General features: G+C 39.4%; 1 protein-coding gene across 1 annotated transcript in view; it reads left to right on the top strand.

Moving 5' to 3' along the window:
* The window catches only part of PLEKHA2 (pleckstrin homology domain containing A2), a 105,059-nt gene that overhangs the window by 74,156 nt on the left and 13,338 nt on the right, over positions 1-17,565 (top strand). Inside the window, exon 3 of the mRNA XM_027865272.1 lies at positions 10,462-10,518. Within this exon, the coding sequence (XP_027721073.1) occupies positions 10,462-10,518 (57 nt within the window). The remainder of the gene's footprint in view (positions 1-10,461; positions 10,519-17,565) is intronic.

Here is a 17,565-nt window from a genome sequence, read left to right as displayed (position 1 = left end):
ATGATTGGCCTCTAGGGAAGGAATACCTGTACCTGTGAAAGTATTGCAGTATAAATAGTAACAGTTGGCTCTCAGTTTTTCAGGGACTTCTCTGGCAGTTGGTGGATTGGATGTGTCCTTGGACTTGACAGACACCTGAATTAAGATTTGAGGGCTCTATTCCTGGTTCTGCCACTGACTTGCTGTGTGACTTCTCCTCTTTGATCTTCTATTCCCTTCCGTATAAATGAGGTGGTTGGATCAGATAATCACCTAAGAGTCCTTCCAGCCCCGGCATTGTATAAATAGAGTGCCCTGTGCTCCAGTTTTTCCCTTTTTTAGTGGCTCCCTACACCAGAGAATGGATAGAAGTATAAAGTGGTGAAAATGGCAACCCTTTGGATGTCATTAAATGTGAATTCCTGATCGTGTCCCTTGTCAGAGCCAAGCCCAATTGAGAAGACCTAACGCTAAGGTTTTCTGATCTTCTGAAGATTTTTGCTTGGTTGGGCAAGTGGCTGCAGGTGTATAAAGACTGGGTGGGAGGGATATTTTTTTAAAACTTCTCTGGAGAAGTAGGAGAGATATCTTCAGGGGCCAGATAGGTGGGCCTGCCTTCTCCCTACTTAGTGCTCTGAGCGGCGAGCTCCTCCTTGGAACCTCCATTTGAGGAAGCACCCATGTCGACCATGCTTCTTTAAAATCCTGCTCAGCCCATTGCTTTCTGGACTACTTCTTCACCTTACTGCTCTCTTCAGCTGCCTTTTGTCTTGTCTTCCCCATTAGAACCCTAGCTCCTTTAGAGCAGGAACTGTCTGTCTTTGTTGCTGCATGTATTTGTATTCCAGTGCCTGGCACATGGTAAACACTTAATAAATGCTCTTTGTGGGGGCAGCTAGGTGGCGCAGTGCATAGAGTACCGGCCCTGAAGTCAGGAGGACCTGAGTTCAAATCTGGCCTCAGACCAAACACTTGACACTTACTAGCTGTGTGACCCTGGGCAAGTCACTTAACCCCAACTGCCAACAAATAAATAAATAAATAAATGCTCTTTGTGTGTGTGTGTGTGTGTGTCTCTCTCTCTTTTTCTCTCTCTGTCTCTACCCATGTATCTATATATCTATCCATCTATCTATGCATCCATCCATCCATCCATCTATCCATCTATCTGTCTTTAGATCTACCTACCTACCTATCTACCTGTTGATCTATCATGAAATGTCATGTAACTGACTTAGCTACCGTCTCTCCCCCCTTGTCCACACACACTTACAGTTTGAGACTTGGCAATCAGAATACATTTTGTGTGCGAAAGGTAAACCTAGGGAGGGAGGTAGCATCAATCCAGCATCACTGGTTAATTGAGAAAACCGCTAGCACTGTCAGGGCATGATGGAATGATCCCTAAGATAAGCAGCTTAGGCAAATGTAGGTATTTTGTCCCCCATCACACTTCTCAAGTGAGAAACAATTGCTGTGTTGTACAGTGTCCACCTACTATCGGACAGGCACTGTGAAAAGAATATGCTCCAAAGAGAGCAAAGACAAATGCGCTAAAATAATTATAGCTGTCCTTTTGTGGTAGCAAATGACTGAGGACAAAGTGGGTGTTCATCAGTTGGGGAATGGCTGAATAGTTTGTGGTATATGAAGTACCACCTTCCATAGGAGAACTTTACTGGTCCCCTCAGAAGTATTCTTACTGGATCGAGGAATATTTACAGTTTAGTGACTTCTTGGGTATAGTTCCAATATTTTTGTTTTAGAATGGCTGGATCAGTTCATGGCTCCACCAACCTAGCATTAACATGTTTGACCTCCCACTGCCCCTCCTACAATTGCTCTTTTCTTCTTCTGTTATTTTTGACAAAACTGATGGGTGTGAAACCTCTTGAGTTGTTTTAATTTGCATTTCTTTTGTTATTAATGATTTGGAGCATTTTTTTTTCTTATTCCATTTTTTTAAACAGAAATTTTAAATTTGTGTTGAACTGAAAAAGGACTCTCAGCCATTACTACCCATTGCTCCTAGTTTTATTTTCAAGGACTGAACAAAATTAATCAAATTCTTCTTTCAGCTAGGTGGCACAGTGGATAGAGTGCTAGACCTGAAGTGAGGAGGACTCATCTTCCTGACTTCAAATCTAGCCTCAGACACCTACTGACTATGTGACCCTGGGCAAGTCACTTAACCCTGTTTGCCTCAGTTTCTTCATCTGTAAAGTAAGCTGGAGAAGGAAATGGCAAACCACTCCAGTATCTTTGCCAAGAAAACTCCAAATGGGGTCATGAAGAGTTGGACACAACTGAAAACAACTGAACAACAACAAAATTATTCCAAGTTGCTCTTTGAGAAGGTTATCTATAATAGGTGCTTTCACTTCCTTTCCTCTCATTCTCTTCCTTACTCTCTGAAGTCTAGCTTCTGACTGCATCATTCAACTGAAACTTCTCTCTCCAGTGTTCTCATTAAAAAAAAAGTTTTTTATTGATGTCTTTTTTTGTCATCATAATTTCTCCCATTATCTTGTTCTCTCCTCCTTTCAGAGAGCTATCCCATATCTACTATGTACCAGGCACTGTGCTAAGCACTTTTTACAAATATTATCTTATTAATCTTCACAAAAAATTCTGTTGCTATTTTTATCCCCATTTTATGCTTGAGAAAACTGAGGTAAACAGAGATTGAGTGACTTGCTAGGTTCAGAGGCTGGATTTGAATTTAGGCCTTCTTGACTCTTGTCCTAGCACTCTAACCACTATACCCCTTAGCTGTCTGATTTTTTTTAAAACAAAAAAAAAAAAAAGAAAAGAAAACAAAAGAAAGAAAAAGAAGAGGAAAAAATCAGCATAACTGATCAATACATTGAAAGAGTCTGGAAATCTCTGCAACATACCACACTCATGAACTCTCCCCCTCTACAGAGAGGTAGGGTGAGGGTGTTTTTTCATATGCCTTCTTTGGAGCTATACCTGTTTGGAACTTTGCAACATTCACTTGATTTTTGGGGGATTATTCTTTCCGTTTGCATTGACATAGTCATTGTATGTGTTGTTTTCTTGTTTTTGCTTATTTTGCTCTGCATCAATTCATGCAGATCTTTTCATGCTTCTTTGTGTTTATTACATTTGTCATTTCTGAAAGCACAGTAATATCCATAACATATGCGAATGTAATGTTGTTTAGCCATTCCCCAGTCAAGGGGCATCTACTTTGTTTCCAGTTCTTCGCTATCATAAAATGTACTACCATAATTTTTTTTGGTGTATATGAGGACTTTCTTCTTATTAATGTCCCTCTTGAGTTATAAGTTCAGTAATGAAATCTCTGGGTCAAAGAATATAGACATTTTAGAAATGTGACTTTATTTACATAATTCCAAGTTGCTTTCCAAAATGTTGGTATTAATCCATAACTCCACCAACAATATACCACACAAGGCTTAGAAACATTTACAAAAGATAAAATAGATATTATTACATGAAATTGAAAAGCTTCTGTACAAACAAAAATTAAGGCACCTAGGATTTAAAGGAAAGCTGTGAAATGGGAAAAAAATAATCCTTATATTAGATTTCTCTTATAAGAGTTTGGTATCCAAGATACATAAACAATTAACAGATTCACACACTATGGTATCCAAGATAGAGAAATAATTCACATATATATGCATATGTGTGTATGTGTGTATGTATGAATGTGTGTGTGTGTGTTCAAAAGCTATTCCCCTATAGATAAGTGGTCCAAAGATATGAGCAAATGGTTCTTAAAAGGAGAATTGCAAACTATTAACAACCTTATGAAAGAATGCTCTACACCACTAATAATAAGAGAAATGTAATAAGAGAAATGTAACAAGAGAAATGTAAATAAAAACAACCCTGAGGTTTCATCTCACACCCTGTAAATGGGCAAAAATGACAAAAGGTGGCAATAGTCGATGATGTTGGAATTGTGAGAAGACAGATACGCTAGTAGATTGATGGTGGAGCTGTGCATTAGCATCAGTGATTTCTTAATCACTAAATATAATTACCTTTTCTCAGCCCTTGTCCTTCTTGATGACTCTATAGTCATTGACATAGTCAGCTTCTTGATACTCTCTTCTTTCTTGGTTTTCTTGACAATTATTCTTTCCTGGTTCTTATATTTGTCCAACCACTCCTTCTTTGTTTCTCTTACTGGATCTTACGAAGAATAATTCCCCGGTTCAAACATTGCCCTACTGAATGAAGTTCAATCTCTTTTGTTCGGCATTCAAAGTCTTACAGGTCAATCCCATTAGCAATGAATGGTCCCCAAGATATTGTTTTGAGCCTTCTTTTTCTCTCCCTCTATCCTATTTTGCTTGATGATCTCATCATCTCCCACAGAGTCAATTATCATTTCAATGCTGATGATTCTAGATCTAGTTGTCCACCCCAAACCTCTCTCATGACCTCTAGTCTCACATCTCCAGCTACTTATTGGATATCTCAAACTACATGTCCCATACACATCTAAAATTCAACATGTCCAAACCAGAACTCACTATGTCTCCTTTCTTCCCCCTCTCAAAGCTCTCCTCTCTTCCTACCTTTCTTAATACTGCAGAAGGTCATTCATATGTGATACCCTGTATGGACAGTATGATGTCAACTACTGGTTTGTTGCTTATAGACCACAAAGCATTGTGGTCAGAAATGAGAGCATTGTGGGATAGTGGAAAGAACATTGTTGCTACAAATCAGGGAACGTGGATTGGGTTCTAGCTCTGCCCCTTCACCTTCCAAGGGAATTGAACTAGATGGCTTTTCAGGTTCCAAGTGGAGAAAATGTTGGACTAGGAGTCAGTAGAAACCTGGGTTTGAATCTTGCCTCAAACACTATCACCAGAGCAAGTCACATAAATTCTGAATCTCTGATTACCCACCATAAAATGGGGATAATAATATTAGGAGTATTATTAGTGACTCATAGATGCCAGTAATATTTACCTTATAGGATTGTTGTGAAGAACAAATAAGATAATATATGTAAGTACCTTAATGTATTTAATTAATTAAATAATGAATGGAAGTAATTTAATTTATTTAAATATATTATTAATGTGTATGAATAATTAATGTATATAAAAGTGCTTATAAACCTCAAGACATTTTATAAGTCTAGGTTGATAACATTATCATCATCATCATCATCATCATCATTCTATGATTCTTCTCTTTTCTATAAAAGAAATTGAGATGACAGTATGCAGAATCATTGAATCTTAGAGCTGAAGGGTTCTAACATATCATCTACTCCAAATTGTGCCTAAGCAGAGCCTTCCTCCCCTCCAAACCTCTGACTAGTGGTCATCCTCTTTCTGATTGAGGATCTCCACAGATGGTGAATCCACATCTTGAGCCCACTTATTCTACTCTTGAATAGCTCTAATTATTAATAAATTTTGTCTTTTATCAAGTCAAAATCTGCCCCTCTGCAACTTGAGCCTCTTGTTCCTGGTCCTGTCCTTTGCAACCAAACAAGACAAGTCAAGTTCTTTTCCATATGATAGCCTTTCCAATACTTGAAGGCAGCTATCATTTCCATCTCCCCCATCCCCAAGTCTTCTCTTTCCCTGGTTAAATTCTAGTTCCTTCCAATGAACCTCCTATGTCTATCTCTGTCTGTGGCACCACCATTTACTCCGTCTGTTTTTAACTTTAGTGTTAAATTCCCTTTCTCTCCTGACCTATTAGTTAGTATGTCCTGTCAATTCTGTCTCCATTAACATCTCTTGCACCCTTCCCCTGTGTTCCAGTCCCACTGCTCTTACCTTAGTAGAGGACCTCATTGCCACTGTAGCCTCCTAACAGATCTTCTTCTCCTTCTCATCCATCATGTCACTGTCAGAATAATTTTCTGTGTGCATAGAGCCATTCACATCATTCCCCTGTTCAAACATTTTAAGTATTGCCTATAAAGTTCAGTTTCCTATGTTTGACTTTCAAAACCTTCCACAAACTGTCACCACACTACCTCCCCTTACTTCTAATGCCTTCCCTCTGTTAATTGTTTCCTATTTATTTTGCATATAGCTTGTTTTGTATATATTTCTTTGCATGTTGTCTCTCCCTGTGTGACTTGCCCAGGGTCACACATCTGGTAAGTGTGTGAGTCCAGATTTGAACCCATGAAGATAAGTCTTCCTGACTCTAGGCCCGGTGCTTTATCCATTGTGCCAACCAGTTACCCAGCAGAAATAGGATTCAGGGCTTGATTTATTGTTTTGTTGCTCGTCTGTGCATACATTTCTCCCCTCTTCCCCCCCCCCAAACATTTGCCAGCATATCCTTGGGCCCCTCTCCTTCTGTTTAGATACTTTGCCAATGAATTCCATGGATTCAGGTATCATCTTTATTCAGATGACTTCTAAATCTACTTCTCTGGGCCTCATTAGTAGTCTTCTGGGCTCCTTTCCCTGCTGCCTCCCTTCTCATATACCTGGATATCTAATAAGAATCTCAAATTCAACATTTCCAAAAACAGAACTAATTATCTTCCCACTCCATTCCTATCAATCCACCAACTTTATCTAATTCCCCTAATTTTATTGAGGATTCTACCATCCTGCAACCTTAAACTCATCCTCCACTATGAGAATGTTGGGAAGACTTGTAGCTTCTACCTGTAGTACCCTCAAATGTTCCTCCTTTTTTCCATTCACACAGCCTAGTTAAGGCCCTCCTCACTTCTTGCCTAGAATGTTGCAATGATCTCCTAATTAGTCTCCCTGTATCCAGTCTCTCCCCTCTCCAATTCATCCTCCAAATGCTGTCAAATTGCTTTTCTTTTTTGAAAAAAAAAAATTTCTTTTCCCCTCAATTAACAAGCATCTACCCTCTCTTCTTCCCACCTCCCACTCCCCAAGTGGGGAAAAAAAGAAAAAAAAAACTTCCCTTCCCTTCAACAAGTATGCATAATCAAGCAAAACAAATTCCCACGTTGACCATGCCCAAAAATACATGTCTCACTCTGCATATCTAGTCTATCACCTCTTTGTCAGTAGGTGGGCAGCATTCTACATCATCAGGCCTCTGGAATCATGGTTGATCACTGCTTTGTTCAAAGTTAGTTCTTTCAAAATTGTTCATTTTTACAATGCTGTTATAGTAATAATTGTGCTCTTGGTTCTACTCACTTGACTCTGCAACATTTCACAGTAAAGTTCCCCCTCCCTGGACCCTTCTCCTCCTTCCTCATTTGCATAATTAGTCAATTAATTAATAAACATTTATTAAACTCCACTATATGTCAGGCACTGGGCTAAGCACTGGTATAAACTTCTAACTGTGCTCCCAGATTATATAAGATACATTCCCCCTCCTTCTCCTCCCATTTTCTCCCCTACTATATGGTCCCCCACTCCATATACCCATTTCCATTCTTCTTTTAAAATCATCAAAGCTTTAATAAATCATTCCCAGGTCCTTCATTTTCTTTCCCTCCCTCTATAAACCCTGTTGACATTACATTTCTCAAGGAATATTTGAATTCTCATTGCTCCCCCCACTCATTAGAATGCAAAAATTTCATAATTAATGATAATAATTAGCATTTATGTTGCTCTTTTAAGGTTTATAAAGTGCTTTATAGTTATTATTTCATGTTATTCTCCCAACAATCTTGGGAAATAGGTGCTATTATTATCATCCCATTTTATAGACAAGGAAATTGAGGCAAATAGCAGTTAAGTGACTTACCCAGGGTCCTATAGCTACTAAGTAAATGATGGAGGATTTGAACTCAGGTCTTCTTGATTCAAAAATCTTTTTCTGATTGCTTCTTCTATTTACTTGTTTTTGTTTTTCTTAACTTCCATGTTTGTGTTTCAAAGTTTCTACTCAGCTTTCGTCTTTTCATAAGGAATGTATAGAAATCCTCTCTTTCTTTCAAGGTTTGTTTTTTCCCCCTTTAGGATTATACTCAGCTTTGCTGAGTGAGATATACTTGGTTTTAAGCCTATATTTTTTGCCTTTTAGGATATTTTACTTCATGCTCTCCTTTTCTTTATAGTGGTAGCTGCCAAATCTTGTATGTTTGTGACTATGGTTCCTCAGTACTTGCATTCTTTCTTTCTGGCTGTGTGCAGTATTTTTTCTTTGACCTGGAAGCTGTGAATTTTAACTGTGACTTTTCTAGGAGTTTTCATTTGAGGGTTTCTTTTAGGAGGTGATTGTTGGATTCTTTCTACTTATACTTTGCTACATGGGTTCTAACATATCCAGGTAGTTTTCTGTCATGATTAGGCAGTACAATCATTCTTAAATGAACTCTTTTTGAGTTGTTTTCAAGGTCAATTGATACCTTCCCTTTTCTTCTGGTTTTTCCCTCCCAATCTTTTGACTTTATTTTAATATTACTTATTTTCTCATGGAGTTGTTAACTTCTGTTTATTCTAATTTTCAGTGAAGTTTGTTATGTGGGTTTGTACCTCTTGTGTTAAGCTGCTAATTTTGTTTCCAAGTTTCCCTTCCATAGTTCTTTTTTTCCTTATCAACTCTTGCTTCTGTTGCTCTCATTTCACTTATAATATCATCTTTAAACTCATTATTTAAACTCCTGCCTCATTTCTTTTAAGAATGCTAGTTGATCTTGAGGAAAAATTGTGGTTTTCTTTGAGGCTTAGTCAGTAGGTATAAATTATAGAGAAGGGGTTGATCTGAAATGATAAAGTAAGTTGCCTAATTGCGATTTCCCTGCATGATCGTGAGTCTAAGTCTTCTCTTTTTCACTCCTAACCCCCCCCCAAAAAAAATTATTCTCCCAGGAAATTTTTCACTTTACAAAAGAAGTCTGATTTTGTTTTAAATGACCTAGATTAAATTTACATATATTTAAATTACATAATATATTTTCAGGAATAAAGTTGTTATATAAAGACCGATGTTCCTGTAGCCTATTACAAGACTCCAAGCAGGGAGTCACTGAAGTAAATGCCAGTAGTTGGCAATGAGCTCAGGTATGGAAACCTCTGGGACTGGTGAGTGTGTGATATAGTCAGGAGATTTGGATTCTAATCCTTTTTCTGCCTCTAATTACCGGTGGGACATTAGGCAAATTACTTTTGGTCTCTGGGACTCATTGCTTCATCTAAGTTGCCCTTAATGGGGGAATCTTAAGTCAATAACCTCAGTAATAGTTGAGTCCAGGCCTATCATTACCTTGCCCTCTGGCAAAGCAAAAACAAAACAAGAAACACTGCTCTGTCTTTCGGGCTCTAGAGACTTAGCTGATTTTCCTGGTCTCTTCTGATCAACCTACAAGGCAAGCTGTGGGCATACAATGATTCTGCCTTACACAAACATGTGAAGCTACAGAACAGTTCATGTAGAATAAGGTCTTCCATGTATGTGTCATATCAGAGGTACATGGAATTATAGAACTTTAGATATGAAAGTTGTTGTAGTGGTCCTCACGTCCAGCGCTCTTCATTTTATAGATAAGAAGACTAAGGCCCACAGTGGTTAAAAGACTTGACCAAGGGCCCATCTTTGGTCAATGGTAGGAGTCTCTTTAGTCTGCTGCACAACATTCAAGAGGTCAACAGAAGAACTTTAACCCTTGGTGCTGGAATAGTATTAATGACTTTCTTCCACATTTGCCCATACCCTATGGACATTCTCAGTCCAAATCAGGGTCCAGTGACTTTGTTATGAATTATGAAGTAAGATTTAAGGAATGCTTTTACTTCTAATCTACAGAGGAAGGTAAGTGGTGTAGTGGTTAGTGTTGGATCTTGGGGTCATAAAGGCCTGAGTTCAAATCCTGACTCAGACATTTGACAGCTGTGTGGCTCTAGGTAGCTTGCCTTAACCTCTCTCAATCTCAGTTTCCTCATCTGTAAAATGGGGGTAGTAATAGCAATTACCTCAGGCTTTTTGTGAAGCTCAAATGAAATAACCCAAGTGTTGAAAATTTAAGTTATTTGTACAAGGTCACTCAGCCATTATTTGTCAGATGATAGCCTTACTTTAGGGCCATTTTCTCTATCCACTATGCCACATTGTAGGTTGAATGAGTAATATTATTCATATTTTCATGTAAGGTATTTGTTTAAGTTGAAATAGACCTATGTTGACATATTAGGGGAAATTCTCAACCTCAACCTCTACTGGCTACAATTCTGTCCCATTTTAAAAAAGAAACTGAGTCCCTCAGTAGGGAGAGAAATGATTTGTCCAAAGTCATGTGGGAGTAAAGCAGCTCAGCTGGAATTTGAACACAGCTTCTCTGACTTCAAATCAAATGTTCTTCCCTTTCTATCCCACTCCCCGCCCCCCTTTTTTAAAGTTAGGACTCTGACTCGGGGTTGAGAGAGGACAGCAATTGGGTGACTTGTTCAAAGTTTGGAGGCAGCTACAACTTCTGACTTGTATTCTCTCTGAAACGTCCAACTACAACTACCTCTTCTGCATACCGACCAACCCTAAACCTTCCCTGACACTCTTTTTCAGAACCTGGCAATTGGAGCAGGAGCTGTCGGATCTTTGCCATTGACCTACATCTCCAAGGTAACGTATTCTGGAGCTCTGGGAACTCATGCCCTCTAAGTAGGTTTTGAGATCTAAATTTGGTCAAAAATTCTATGACTCCAATGTGCTGAGTCCTCTGAGAGAGGCACAGTGGCATGAGAAAGGCTGGGTAGCAGACATTCTCCCTCCTCTCAATGGTCAAATGTGGTGAGGATACGTTACTGGTGACAAAAAGATAGATGCACAGACCTGGGTTGAATTCACCAAGTTCTTTGACCCGCAACCCTATGATCATCTTTTCATTTTTAGCCCTATTCCATCTATGACCAAATTTCAGCCTGAGTTTGTTTGAGGAGATTCTCTCTGCTGGTCTCAGCTCCACTTTAGGCCTTGGAATGTCTGGATTGAAGTTGTTGGGGAGGTGATGGTGAAGGCACCCTTTCCTAATATTTGTCTTGCTAATCTGGTCCAGATCCCAGCTCCTCCAAAGACTGAGTGTTTATGTGAGGAGGAATGACATTTTAATTGAAATCAAAAAAGGAAGGAAAAAAGAAAACTCTCTTAAAAAGCAAATCCAAACTAAAGTCTGACCACATACCAGGAACTGGGCTTTTGCAGGTATTTGGCAAATCATTTGGAGTAGGTCCCATTGTGGGGAGCAGGTTGAGGTACCCTAGGTGTGAGAAAAAGACATAGTAGCTACATAACTGACATTAGAGGTGGGCAGGCAGACTAGTAACCTAATCCACTTCATTCAGAGAGCCGAACAGCCATATTCCTTTGGTGCTGAGGAGCTTAAATGAGTGAAACATCTTTAAGGGGCCCTGCACTGTGGCACGCACCTATGCTGACCAGCCAGGCTAGGGGAATTCATCACCTACCCAGAAAGAGGAACTCTGAGCTCTCGAGGAGGAACTGAGTAGCTCCTGGCCTAAGGCAAGAAACTCTGGAAATCTTCAAACCACCCCCTCCAACTTGCCCAGAGGGCTCAGTGCTCAAGCCTACTCCCAGGGACTGAGGCTTGGCTCAGGACACTTAGTCATTCCTGTAATGAGTATGTCAGCTTTTATGTGCACAGCTGAAACCAGTTTTTGGTCTCAGCTGGTCTGGAAAAGAGATCTGAGTTAGAGAGAAAACAGAGACGTGGACACAGAGTGGGTACATGGGGCCTAGAGGGAGGGACTCCTATCAGTGCTAGACCAGCCATGAGGTATAGAGGTAGGCAGAAAGCAAGGAGCTAAGTGATTGGAGCTGAATAGAAAGCAAAAAAAGGAAGGTCCAGGGTAGTTCCTAAGAGAGATACAGATAGAGGGAAGAGATAATGAGCTCAGGGGAGGGGAGGCAAAGATGCCACCTGTGGTATGAGCCCCCTCATGATTAGAACTGTGGCTTTTGTGGCCAGCCACAGAGTGAACAGAAGCTCCCCCAGCCCTCTACCCACTACCCCTAACCCCCTCCATGCACTGTGGGTACATTTGGGCAAGGACGTACCTCCTAGGAGAGCTTTCCAAACTCCACAAGCATTACTTGAGGCATAAAACTCTCTGATCAGTCGTGACCAAATCACCGAGGCTTCAAAGAGAAAAAAAAAAGTTTAGGATCACAGAATTTAGAACTGGAAAAGATCTTAGAAACCATCTAGTCCAACCCCTTCATTTTTATAGCTGAAGAAACTGAGACACGAGGAGGTAAAATTATTTGCCCAAGGTCATTCAAGTAGTAAGTGGCGGAGGTGGGATTTGAACCCACGTCCTCTTGACTGGAGCTAGTGCTCTATTCTACTGAATCATTGATCCTTTAAATTCCCTGTTTTGTGATTCTGACTTTTTGGTTCTGAATAGGAATCTTGGGAGCAGGGTGAGTGTTACAGTGTAAGCTCCCATCCCCCAAAGAGAAAAAAAAAAACAAACAAACCTGTGACTTTTGTTTTTCTGGGTGCCAGAAAATATCCTTGAGTATGTGAACCCTTAAGTATCTAGGGGCAGCTAGGTGGTGCACTGTCAGACTTGGAGTCAGGAAGCTCTATCTTCATGAGTTCAAATCTGGCTTCACTACCTGTGTGACCCTGAGAAGTCACTTGTTTGCCTCAGTTTCCTCATCTGTAAAATGTGCTGGAGAAGCAAATGGCAAACCATTCCAGTATTTTTGCCAAGAAAACCTCAAATAGGGTCACAAAGAGACAGACACAGCTTAAATGACTGAACAATAACATATGAGCCTTGGATAAAGGAAACCTGAATGACTGCTGTTGGGTCCAGGATTCCAGGATGTTTCAGAAAGAGGTTGCTCCCCTTTCTTTTCTTTTCTTTTTTTAAGAAGGTGAGATTTTATTATTTTTTGTAACTTAATATTTTATTTTTTCCCCAATTACATATAAAAACAATTTTAACATTCTTTTTTCAAATTTTGAGTTCCAAATTTTCTCTGTCTCCTCCCCCTATTGAGAAAGAAAACAATGTGATATAGGTTATACACATGTACTCATGCAAAACATATTTCTGTGTAAGTAATATTGTGGGAAAAAAAAGACCAAAAAAACCCCAAGAAAAATAAAGAAAAAGTATCTTTGATCTGCATTCAGGCTCTACCAGTTCTTTCTCTGGATATGGACAGTACCTTTCATCCTAAGTCCTTCATAGTTGTCTTGGATCATTGTACTGCTGAGGATAGTTAAGTTATTCACAGTAGAACACCACACAAGACTGGTATTACTGTGTACAATGTTCTCCTGGTCCTGCTCATTTCACTTAGCATCAGTTCATGTAAGTCTTTCCAGGTTTTTCTGAGAGGATCCTGCTCATCATTTCTTAAAGCATATTAGTATTCCATCACAATCACATACAACAACTTGTTCAGCCATTCCCTAATTAATGGACATCCCCTCAATTTCCAATTCTTTGTCACACTAAAAGAGCTGTTATAAATATATTTGTATACATAGGTCCTGTTCTTTTTTATTTTTTATCTCTTTAGGATACAGACCAGTAGTGGTATTGCTTGGGCAAAGGGTATATGCATGGTTTTATAGCCCTTTGGGCATAGTTCCAAATTGCTCTCCAGGATGGTTGAATCAGTATACTTCACCAACAGTACATTAGTATTTTAGTTTTCCCACATCCTTTCTAACATTTGTCATTTTCCTTTTCAGTCCTGTTAGCCAATCTGATAGTTGTGTGGTGGTAGCTCAGAGTTGTTTTAATTTGTATTTCTCTAATCAGTAGTGATTTAGAGCATTTTTTATATAATTATAGATAGCTTTCATTACTTTGTCTGAAAACTGCCTATTCATATCCTTTGGTCATGTATCAATTGAGGAATGGCTCTTATTTCTATGCATTTGACTCAGTTTTCTATATGTTTGAGAAATGAAGTCTTTATTGGAGAAACTCACTAGAAATTTTCTTTTCACAGTAATGGTTACTATTTCCCTCCATCCTGTTTTCCCCGTCTATCCTATTCTCTCTCTCTCTCTCTCTCTCTCTCTCTCTCTCTGTCTATCTATCTCCTTTTACTCTATTCATTCTCAAAAGTGTTCTGCTTCTGACTTTTACCTCCCTTCAACTGCCCTCCCTTTTATCAGCCCCTTCCCCACTTCTCTTATCCCTTTCCCCTCCTACTTTTCTGTATGGTAAGAGATTTCTACTCCCAACTGAGTGTGTATATTATTCCCTCTTTGAGCCCATTCTGATGAGAGTAAGGTTCATGTACTTTCCTCCCCCCTTCTCCCATTTTCCCTTCCACTGTAAAATCTCTTTAGGACCTCTTTTATGTCAGATAATTTACTCCCATTCTACCTTTCCCTTTCCCCTTCTCCCAGTGCATTCTTCTTTCTCATCCCTTAATTTTTTTTTAAGATAATCATACCATCACATTCAACTCACATCTGTGCTTTCCATTTATGTACACCCATTCTAACTGCCCTAATAATGAGAAAGTTTTTAGGAATTACAAATATCGCTTACCCATATAGGAATGTAAACAGTTTAACCTTATTGAATCCCTTATGATTTCTCTTTCCTGTTAATTTTTTATGCTTCTTTTGAATCTTGTATTTGAAAGTCACATTTTCTATTCAGCTCTGGTCTTTTCATTAGGAATGCTTGAAAGTCCTCTATTTCTTTGAATGACCATTTTTTCCCTTGAAGGATTATACTCAGTTTTGCTAGGTAGGTGATTCTTGATTATAATCCTAGCTCTTTTGCCCTCCAGAATATCATACTCCAAGCCCTCTGATCATTTAATGTAGAAACTGATAAATCTTGTGTTATCCTAACTATGACTCTACAATATTTGAATTATTTCTTTTTGGTTGCTTGAAATATTTTCTCCTTGACCTGAGAGCTCTGAGATTTGGCTATAATATTCCTGGGAGTTTTCATTTGGGGATCTTTTTTAGGAGGTGATCAGTATTTCTTTCAATTTCTATCTGAACCTCTGGTTCTAGAATATCAGGGCAATTTTCCTTAATAAGTTTTTGAAAGATGATGTCTAGGCTCTTTTTTTTTTATCGTGGATTTCAGGTAGTCCAATAATTCTTAAATTATTTCTCCTGTATCTGTTTTCCAGGTCAGTTGTTTTTCCAATGAGATATTTCACATTTTCTCCTATTTTTTCATTCTTCTGATTTTGTTTGATTGTTTCTTGATGTCTTGTAAAGTCATTAGCTTCCACTTGCCTAATTCTGATTTTTAAGGAATTATTTTCTTTAGTGAGCTTTTGTACCTCTTTTTCCATTTAGCCAATTCTACTCTTTAAGGAATTCTTTTCAGTGAATTTTTGTATGACTTTTTCATTTGGCTAACTCTGCTTTTTAAAGTATTCTTCTCTTCATTGTATTTTTGTGTCTCTTTTACCATTTGGCCTATTCTGTTTTTTTAAGGTGTTATTTTCTTCAGTATTTTTTGTGCCTCCTTTACCAAGCTGACTTTTTTTTTCATGATTTTCCTTGCATCACTCTCATTTCTCTTCCCAATTTTTCCTCTATTTCTCTTACTTGGTTTTTAAAAATCCCTTTTGAGCTCTTCAGTGGCCTGGGGTCAATTCATATTTTTCTTTGAGGTTTTGAATATAGGAGTTTTGACTTTGTTGTCTTCTTCTGAGTTTATGTTTTGATCTTCCCTGTCACCATAGTAACTTCCTATAGTAGGGATCTTTTTCTGCTGTTTGCTCATTTTCCCTCCTATTTCTTTACTTTTAATTCTATGCTAAAGTGGGGCTCTTCTTCCAGAGTGGAGGAAGCACTGTACCAAACTTCAGGTTTTTGTGCAGGTGGGGACGTATAAGTTTTCAGTTCTTCCAAGGTGATATAATCTAGGGAGAGGTGTATTTGTTACTCTCCTGCACTGTGTACTAGTCTGTAACTGCAAGTATTCTTTTCCACCCTGGAACTATGATGAGGGTCCCTATCTCCTATGGCCACAAGCTCTGGTGTGCTAGTGTTCCTCCTTGCCCTGGGACTGCAACCCAGATTCAAGTATAGGCAATGCAACAGTCCTGACCCTTGTGCCAGGCAAGGGATTCCTGTAAATCTCCTGACCAGCTGTCCAATCCCCTTACCATCTGTGGGTTTGGAGGTCTGGAAACTGCCACTGCTGCCCCTGATTCATTCACTCCTGAGGCCTGCTTCCTATTTGCAGACTGGTCTTCACTGGTGCAGCTTGTGTTGGACTGCACTCGGCTCTTACCCTGATGCAACAGACCTTTCCTGCCCACCTTCCAAATTGTCTTGGGCTGAAAAATTGTTTCACTCCATCTTTTTGTGGGTTCTGCCACTCTATAATTTATTTAGAGTCATTATTTGAAAGTATTTAGAGGGGTTTGGGGAGAGCTCAGTTGAGTCCCTGCTTTTACCTGTTGCTCCACTTTCTTAACAGAGTCATAGACAACTAAGGTGCCGAGGTAGCCTGGTCTGTATACAGCATATCTGTGACCATGTGTGCAGGCCCTGTTCTTCATCCGACATCTGATTAGTATGACATAAAAGCAAATCAAAGTTAACTGATTGACCATGATTACCCCCTGACATCCCTAGGAGCAGGGTCTGCCCTCAGCAAAATTTGTGAAATGGTCTCACACCCTCAGACAATATTAGAGCTAATAGGGACTTTAGAGATCAAAAAAAAAAACTCCTCTTTTTTAAAAAGATAAAGAAACTGGACTCAGAAAAAGGAATAGATTTGCCTAAGGTCACATAGGGGGCAAAGTTTGAACAAGGACATAGTTCTCCTGAGTCCAAATCTCGTGGTCTTTCCCAGTAATAGAAATCTGCCTTTGAGATCCTTTCAATGACTCTTTCTTCTTGACCCTGTTTTCTCTGCCTCCTTTATAGATCTGTCCTAAGGCCCATTTCAGTGAGTATCTTGAGTTCCGTTAACTTAACCAATTCCTATTTTCATTCCCATCCCTCAAAGTGTTATCCAATACTTAATAGTTAAGGCATTACTCTTTCTTTCACTTTGGAAGATAATTCTTAAAGGAAGGCACAGGGCCAGGCTGTAAGAGAGATATTTTGAGGCATGTGGCCTGCCCAGTGCTCTTCAAATTGCCATCTGGGTGACCTCTAGGATGCAGCTTGGCATGGTCGAACATACACTGAACTGAGGGTCCCCCATTTTCTATTGATGGCTGTATGACTTCAGGGAAATCACTTTCCTTCTACAGCCTCCCTGTTTCCTCATCATGGTTTAGAGGATCTCTCATATCCCTTCCTTCCAGAGGTGTAACTATCTATGATTTTATAGTTTATCTGCTTTTAAGGCTGGTTCTGTGTGGTAGAGTCAGCCAGCTTAACCATGACAGAGCTGGCACAAGAATGCCAATGCACAAGGGCTCCACAGCCTCATCACAGATCTCAGGGTGGAGCTGTCTCTTCTGTAGCAATCCCAGTTTTACTTCCGGCCAAGGACTGACTGGGAGGTGTCAGCTGTTGTAGCAACATGCATAGAAAAGTTTGTTCCTTCATGTGGTCTGGGTTTCCATCTGATATGAGTGAGCGCTAGCAAGCCAGCTCAGCCATGGAGTAACCATTTCTATTTCATACTTTAGGGGAACCCTACCTATTTCCCACATCTCCCCCGCCACTGGTGG

Source organism: Vombatus ursinus, unplaced genomic scaffold, assembly GCF_900497805.2.
Source record: "Vombatus ursinus unplaced genomic scaffold, bare-nosed wombat genome assembly UNPS02014778.1, whole genome shotgun sequence".
NCBI lineage: Eukaryota > Metazoa > Chordata > Mammalia > Diprotodontia > Vombatidae > Vombatus > Vombatus ursinus.
Note: the sequence above shows the minus strand (reverse complement) of the source record. Positions and strands in the feature narration are given on the sequence as shown.